The 8,387-nt window shown below is 35.6% G+C and overlaps 1 protein-coding gene across 2 annotated transcripts in view; it reads left to right on the top strand.

Moving 5' to 3' along the window:
* The first annotated feature begins 8,090 nt into the window (after positions 1 to 8,090).
* The window catches only part of LOC145663113 (macoilin), a 77,562-nt gene continuing 77,265 nt past the window's right edge, over positions 8,091 to 8,387 (top strand). For both annotated transcript variants that reach the window (XM_081729391.1, XM_081729390.1), the window contains exon 1: positions 8,091 to 8,341. In XM_081729391.1, coding sequence (XP_081585517.1) covers positions 8,262 to 8,341 — 80 coding nt within the window. In that variant the 5' untranslated portion in view covers positions 8,091 to 8,261. The remainder of the gene's footprint in view (positions 8,342 to 8,387) is intronic.

The raw sequence follows: 8,387 nt of genomic DNA, 5'->3' as shown, positions 1-8,387 counted from the left end.
GCAGACCTCTGCTCTGCACCCGCACACATTCCTTCCTAGTCCAGAAAATCTCCTCCCCTCCGCATCGTCAATAATGGTAAATTTGTTCCTCGTATATTTGCTTATTATTGTAGAGAAGTTCAAACCAGAACTCTAAAATTTGTTCGTTCTCTGGGGTAATGTGAGTAATGCAAATTAAGAAAGATATGCGTAATATACAAATGTCAGAAAAACTTGATATCAATTTGAATAACCTTTTACGTAATGTTTAGTTTAGAAATAATAAACTTATGCAAGTATATCGAGGCATCTGAAATTTAATGTTAAATAGTGGCGAGTGAGCCAGAAGGGGCGTGCACTATTCAGTTAGTCAAAGAACTCATATATGTAGCTTGAAAACTAATACTATTTAAACCAATATTGAATTAGACAAATTTGATCACTCTGGCCACAGAAAAGGCGTCACCTTCTATGGCCCACCCATCGCATGATGGGAATGAAAGACAGAGGAAAAAAAGACAAATTTGTAAAAAGTAGGATAACCATAATTGGAAATAGTGTGTGTATTTTTTAAGGAGGAAACCCAGAAGTACATTCTCGATATAATAATAATAATAATAATAATAATAATAATAATAATAATAATAATAATAATAATAATAATAATAATAATAATCTTTCTCACTTCAATCATAGGTTGATGCGCAAGAAGGAAATTTTAAAACTTTTCTCTCCCCTGGGAGAGCTGTTTTATAATTTGATAAGGTCTCTTCTTCGTAACTGCATCTATCCCTGATCGGGCCGCGGTGGGTCAGTGGTAGAGCGTTCACCTCTAATGCATGGCGTCCTTAGTTCGATCTCAGCTCGCACCAAGTGAACTTTATGGAGGACAAACACCATGTGTGGGGGTTTTCTCGGGGTTCTCCCGTTTCCTTCCACTTTCTGCATTCCAGCATTTCCTTCTTTTCACAACATCACTAGCTCCTTTAACCTACCAGGCATAACTGTGGGACGTAAAACTTATAGATTTTTCTATCCTTGATCTTCCACTTCCTGGTTTTTCTTCTGCCTTTTCCCCTATCAACATGGTGATCCAATCGGAGTGCCGAATAAGATGTCCAAGCATGCTGTTTCTTTTTTTTTCCTATTATCTTCATGAACTGTCGTCCTTCATTAGCTTCCTTTAGTACGTCTTCATTCCTTTTCCTTATACAGTATTATTATTATTACACAACCACACAAAATAAATAAAAGTTCTGTGCACTGGACCCCAGGGTATTGATTCGATGTATTTTGGTACCCAGAACCCAAATTTCGAAACTCCAGGACGATTTGACCGTGTCAACTTTGTTTTATGGGCGAAGAACGTAAGTGCTGTTTTACGTTTGCTTATGTTTATCGCCCATTTAAAAAAATATCACGGTCAATCGTCCTGGGGTTTCGAAATTTGGATTCTGGGTACCAAAATATTTTGAATCCATACCCTGGGGTCTGGTGCACAGAACTTTTATTCTTTTTGTGTAGCTGTGTTATTATTATTATTATTATTATTATTATTATTATTATTATTATTATTATTATTATTATTATTATTATTATTATTATTATTATTATTATTATTATTATTATTATTATTTTCCATGCGTACATTTTCTCGAAAATATCCTCCCCCTAAGAGATGATCAACAATTCATTCCTGAATAGTACTCAGCTCCTTTTCCTACTAATGACTATTTAGGAGTTTTTCCTTAGCTGAATCTCGTTATATTGTGTCTCCATTGTACGTAGAATAGGATTCGATTGCCAGTGTAAGCTCACAACTTCCGAAGTTGAGTCAACATCGTGAAAGAAATGGAGAACTATCCGAATAAAGTGGTAGCGATCTCTGGCCAAGAAAGACGAAAGGATTGTTTGATGTTATTGCACTGATCACGATCTTCTAGGTTGTGAATGTTTACCAGCTGGCATGTCCAGGCCCCTATGGGCTGTATTGCTGAGTTTAGATTTTAGACTAATAAACAGCTGTCTTTAGAAAATAACCTTGTAACACAAATATGATAGTCATGAGTTCCGAACCATAGTGTCAAGTGGTATAAATCTCACTTGGGTGGTAAAATTTGTTATTAGACATTCGTGGAAATCAACTGCTCTGTTAAAATATTTCAGTTTTCTAACATTGTTATGCCTAATTATTATTAAGCATTAATAATTAATTATTATTAAGAAGAAGCTGAAAATCGAGAAACATGGAAGAAATATTTCAAGGTCCAAACTGAAAATTAAGAAGAAACGAAAAAAATCTCATCAGTCCCAGGACCGGCCAAAAGGCAGAATACTTAATAATAATAATAATAATAATAATAATAATAATAATAATAATAATAATAATAATAATAATAATAATAATAATAATAATAATAATAATAAGAAGAAGAAGAAGAAGAAGAATTTTAAAATTTCGTTCTTGATTATAAGAATACATTATGCATTATAAAAGTCGTATACAAAGAAATGTATACATCCTAGAAACAGTATATACATATCAACGAAATACCTTACTACTGTCAAACAACACTTGTACTGTGTATACATTTATATTAATTCTATAGACTGTCACGTCTTTTAATCACGTGGCTCCCCAGCTTGCCTCACAACGATGAGCAAACGCCAATGATTTGAGTATTCTAGTAGGGAATCGAACCTAGAATCACGCGAACAGGAGTCAAAAGTTCTAACCACAAAACTATGGAACCCCTTAGTATGACGTTATGCTTGAAATTCAAATGATTCTACCAAAAACAATTATCAACGAAATAGTTTATTACATCTCTAACACATTACATTTATACTGTGCATACATCTATATTAATTACATTATGAAAAGGAGTAGAATGACTATATGCCTGAAATGAAAATGATCCTACAAAAAGCATATTTTTCAACGAAATACCTTCCTATTGTCATGTATACGGGTAATTTTATTCGTGGGTGGAAGGAGGAGTCGCCCGAAGTAAGGAAGAAATACAATACTCTCCTATCTGATAATTGAAATCATGAATAAATTTTATTATTATTATTCTTTCTGTATATGTTCATTTTCGAGTTAATCATTCCATATCGGACTCCCGAAGAAAAAAAAAAAACTATCGAAACAACTTATTGACCGTGCTGATAGCGACTACTCCCCGTCACGACACCGTTTTTCAGTTTTGTTAGTGTTAGGAAAAAGAAGAGTGAGAAGGAAGAGTAGCAGAGGGAGGCAGAGAAGAAAAGAAAAAGAGAAAGAAAGATAAAGGATTGGAGGAGAAAGGATTACTGGATAATTCAAGAAATATAGTAATGAACTTGAATGGTTATTAACGAAGGATCAATTCCGAAGTGATCCGGAAATAGACACATGTCCATAAATACGAGCCTGATCTGGGTCCAGGCGACTGCACAAGAGGGAGTTGCCCAAACCCAGCCCAAGCTAGGTGAAAATGGAATTTAATTGGTTGTAAGGTAATCCTGAATGGTAAATATTAACTATCCAGTCTCTGAACTCCATACTCTGAGATCGACCACACATATGAATTAGCTTGGCGAGACTTCTTTTTTGGAAGGAGAGAGTACCAAATTCTTTTCCTCTTTGATTCCTTCATTTTGTCACACTTCTTGCAACACACATATTATAGCAAAACGACAGTAGAATTTCCAGTAAGTGCACTTTGCAGTTCGTTTCAAGACTATTCTAAAACTCAAGGGTCACAAAATCACCCTCCCCTCTTTCCCTTTTCGAAGGGATCTTTCGGGGGGAAAGGTGAAAAATGTGGAAACAATTGGATACAATTACTAAGAACATTTTCCTTCTTCCTTCACAAGTCTCTTGTTTATGGTCATTTCGTCTTGTGTGATAAGGCGGACTTCAGAACACAAAATTGCAACGCTCCAGATTCCCTACCCAAGTTGTCACGCGGTTCGTATGTCAGTCTTCGAGTTTCTTCAAAGAATGTTACATTATCTGCTATGAGATCTGCAAACGATCTCCATTGTATAACTGCTATCTCGATAGAGGCAGTGGACAAAACTGAGGACAAAGCTGCCCAAAACAAGTTTTTGACAAAAAAAAAAAAAAAAAAAAAGGAAGAAACAGAGACAACATTTGTTTTTAGCCAGAAGCGCTCATAAATCACTACCACGTGACGCGAAGACTATTAGGGCTAGAGGTTCAGCAGAGAGCTCTCAATTCCTGGAGAAATTCTATCCTCTACGTTGCCAAGTGTAAACGGAAGTATACATTATAATTAATCTAAATTGATCTGGGGCATTAAATCAAAAACAGAAACCATGAACATATAGGTATTGCTGTTGGAAAATATCATGGAAAATTTTGAGACGGTAAGTGCAATATCTTGTTAAATATTCACATAGAAATATCTACGTGTTATCTTATAGGGATCCTGAAACACTTGCAAGTGGGTAGACATCCCCTTAATGATCTTTCGCAAATGCTCAAGAAGCTGGCATAGTGAGAACGAAAGTCCCTAGACGAACAACTTGGTCGAGAAGACTGCGAACAGTTGGGGTTTCAGCACTAATAGTTTTTAATATTCTGATGGTCATCAGCGACTCAGTCGTCATCAAAGTGGGTGGAAGCAGCCTGAGCTGAGTTCATAATCTATCCAGGTTAAAATCCGACAAGTGAACTTCCAATACCTGCTTCAAATATTCTCTTGAGAGAGGCCCACCTGATTGATGTGGCTGATTGAAACGACACTGCACTTCATTCAACAAAGAGTCAATGATTTCGAAGTACATTTTTCGAAGATCTGATACAGGTTCTAGGGTAGCTGCTATAGAAGGATTATCAGTCTCCTCCAACCTAATTGGTGTTCTCTTTGATCTTGATGAAGTGGGCAATTTTAAGTGTAATATGTCTGCATTTTCCTTTGCTTCCTTATAGATGTTTTCAAATGCACTGTCCGTTCGTAGGTTTCTCAGAGTGTTGCTGCTCTTTTAGCTCCAGAAGCAGAAGCTTCAGAATTTTGAAGCACTTTCGCTAGTTGTCCGCAAGGTACAAAAGCAAGTATACTGACTATCAGAAAAAAATATCATTCCGAATTTGTTCATTCTTTTCAAATGTCCTTTTAGAATTACTTTTTGATCATCGTTTGGACCACTTGTATTGCTGATGATTCTTTTCGAACGTGATTTGAATTCGTTTGTAGTAGATTGAAATCTGATAGAGATTTTTGCCTAACACAGCAGCGAGTAGGACAAACAGGCAATAAATGTTAAGGATTACTTTTGTTGATAGTTTTACAGGGTTCAAGAACAATGTCGGCGTGCTTATATTGTCTATCGTTTTGCAGAATCCAGGTTGATGTTTCAAACGTCTTTCACTATGGCCCGCACGTCACACAAAGGTTTGCATTTTCGTGCTACTTCTTGCAATGGAAGATCTAATGCATGATTACTGCACTGAATGTATACAGCTTTCGGATGTTGAGTCGAAGTTATCTTCTGCACACCACTCACTCGTCCTGACATGATAGCTGCACCATCATGACACTGTTCGCGTATATTTTCTGCATTCAGGTTAGGTTTCGTTAGAATATCTTGGATCGTGAATTCTGTTTCCGATTTTGTGCCATGTGGTGTGATCATTTCCATAAATATTTTGTTAGGTTCATGAATCAGAGTCAATACAGCGCACACAGATACAACTGTTTTTTCTTTGAAATATCAGTCGTAGAGTCGGCTATGATTGCATAAAATGGAGACTCTTTAACTTCTGCTACCAGGTCTCTCTATATTGCATGTCCCATAATCTTTAAAATTCTTTCAATCAGCACTAAGCCAGTTATCCTGTCGATTAATCCATTGGTTGAGAACAGGCACATCCATTTTTCTTTCATCCAGGAGTGACATCAAATTACCCGTACTATGCAAATGTCCACTGATTGCTCGACCACTGCGTGCTAAATATCTCACACTACTAGTTATTATAAGCAGTGACTGTCTTTCGTATTCTTGTTTACAAACTTGGTCTGAAAGGAGAGCTGAAATAGAGGTTCTGTTTCTGCACTCATATCTGAACCCTTTCACTACCAGTGGGATATATGTGTCCCACGATACATGCTCAGAGAACCCCTGTAATTTACCACATTTTATTGCTATGAATGCTTCACAGAATTCTTATTAATATTATCCAATAGACAGTAGTGGAAGTGAACGTGAACAATGAAAGTGATAATGGAACAGATGAAAGTGAGGAACAATGTACTAGTGATAAAGCAGTAGTTGCATGTACTGTAATTTGGAAAAGGATTCCGAAATGTAAAATATTTGTAATCATAAATACGACCCAATTGTTTTTCTGACAATATACATTTCATAATTGAAAATACAAGATGATCATTCATGTCAATACCACTGGGACATAAAGGTCCCACGTAAAAATATCAGAGGGATACATAATGTCCCACCCTTCCCACATCGAAAAACGAAACGGTGGAAAATGTTTATATATATATATATATATATATATATATATATATATATATATATATATATACGTTTGAAAACAACTTAAAATAGCCATATATTAATGTTTTTCACTCCGAAAAAAATGGTAGTGAAAGGATTAAACGAACGGAACGACAATAGAGTTCGCATTTTTCATATGCTCAGAATTATTAATCCTACCTTATACATTTTTCCTCCTCACTATAAATCTTACTGCACTCTGCATATTGTTTGTAAGAAAATTAATTTAACTTTATGGAAAATGTATTTAGTTCCTAAATGTCCTGTTACTCATTTAAACTGTTATATTTTTCAAACTTTAAAATCTCGCTCGACGACTCGTTTCATATTGCAGACTTACGATTACTTAAACAAAAATTTTAAAATAATTTACAGTGTTTTGAGAATGTACACAAATGGAAATAAAGAGAATTTACAATTCTTTTTCCTAACTCTTTCTGTCTAACATGGGGGTAGAAAAAGCGCCCGGTCTCTTGTTTCAAAGAGAAAGATGAATCTGAAATAGATAATTTTTTTTCACATTACTGTAAAAAGCAAAATTTAGTTCATATAATCAGTGTTGTGTGATGTTTCTAGTCTGAAAGTGAGAGGGCAAAAAGGGTATCTTGCCCCCTTTAAAAATTTCAGGAGGGGCAACTGCCCCCTTGCCCCCCGGTTCCAGCGCCCCTGCATCGGTATACTAAACTGTGGGGATATATGCACGTACCGATGGCCGGTTTTAATGACGTATGCCATGTTGTGATACAACATTTTGTTTGATTCGCATTACGAAGTCTAGGGGCTTCGCTCCGTAATAGTCCTTCAAAATGGACTGATTGCAATACGAGGCAAATAATGCAAAAAAAAAAAAAAAAAAAAAACTGTTGGTATGCCGACTATCGCAAACTAAAATATAAAAGTTTGTGTTGCATTGACGCACACCTCTTCTGAAAGTGTCCTTTTGTGGAACTAACTGAAATTTGATACTGATCTGATATTTTGATACTTGATTTATGGCTTAAATCTAGATTTTAATGGAAAATTCTATTTAAGCCATTCTAGTATATCATAAGAAATTGCACAAAACATTGTTTATAAATATTTTTTTCTATATCTAACAGCTCTTTAGTGACTAAGCGGTTAGCTTGCGTGGCTTTGAGATGAGACACCTGGGTTCTATACCGGCAAGAGTTTATGTGGCTCGAATCTAAGTTTAATCTGTAGTTCAACGTCTCACATAACCTCCCTGCCGAAAAGAATGTTAAATATACAATTAGATCAGTTCACATTAATGTGCAATATATAAACTTAGTAAAAATGGAAGATTTTATGTTTTAATAAATAACTAAAAGTTCTTTTGGAGATCTTTCTTTACCAATTTTCGCAAAGTTATGCGTACAGCAACGCTACGCAAATATTGCCAAAAGTGATTTAAAATGTTATGCCGATTAGGCCTATCATAAAGCAAAAGGGTAATTTTGCGTTGTATTGACCTATACGGTTACGGAATGTGCTTATTTGTTAAAGTAATATATTTATATGATGGAATGAAGAACCCTTTGTACGTTGAATTTCTCATAGAACGATGCCGTTTACATCCAATAACCAATCAGAAAACTTACATGGTGACGAATGTCGCGGAAAATATCTTGCGACGAATGAAAACAAGACGGTTCGATAGGGAACTGGAAGTATTTTTTAGAGTATATTTCAACTTTTCTTATGTGGAGGTGCTGTAATAACTACAAATTTGTGTGGTGAAAGTGCCAAGGAATATGAAGAGAAGAAATGCCGAATGTGGCAAACTCCGGAGGCCGTTAAAACGAAACAAAATAACAGAAAGCATTTACGGAAGGTGAGATTGGCAGCCATATGTGTATCAAAATGGCTGACCTATAAAA

This window comes from Thermobia domestica, chromosome 10, assembly GCF_964235325.1.
Source record: "Thermobia domestica chromosome 10, izTheDome1.hap1.1, whole genome shotgun sequence".
In the NCBI taxonomy this organism is placed as follows: domain Eukaryota; kingdom Metazoa; phylum Arthropoda; class Insecta; order Zygentoma; family Lepismatidae; genus Thermobia; species Thermobia domestica.
The sequence above is the reverse complement of the archived record's forward strand: the minus strand, read 5'-3'. Positions and strand labels throughout refer to the sequence as shown.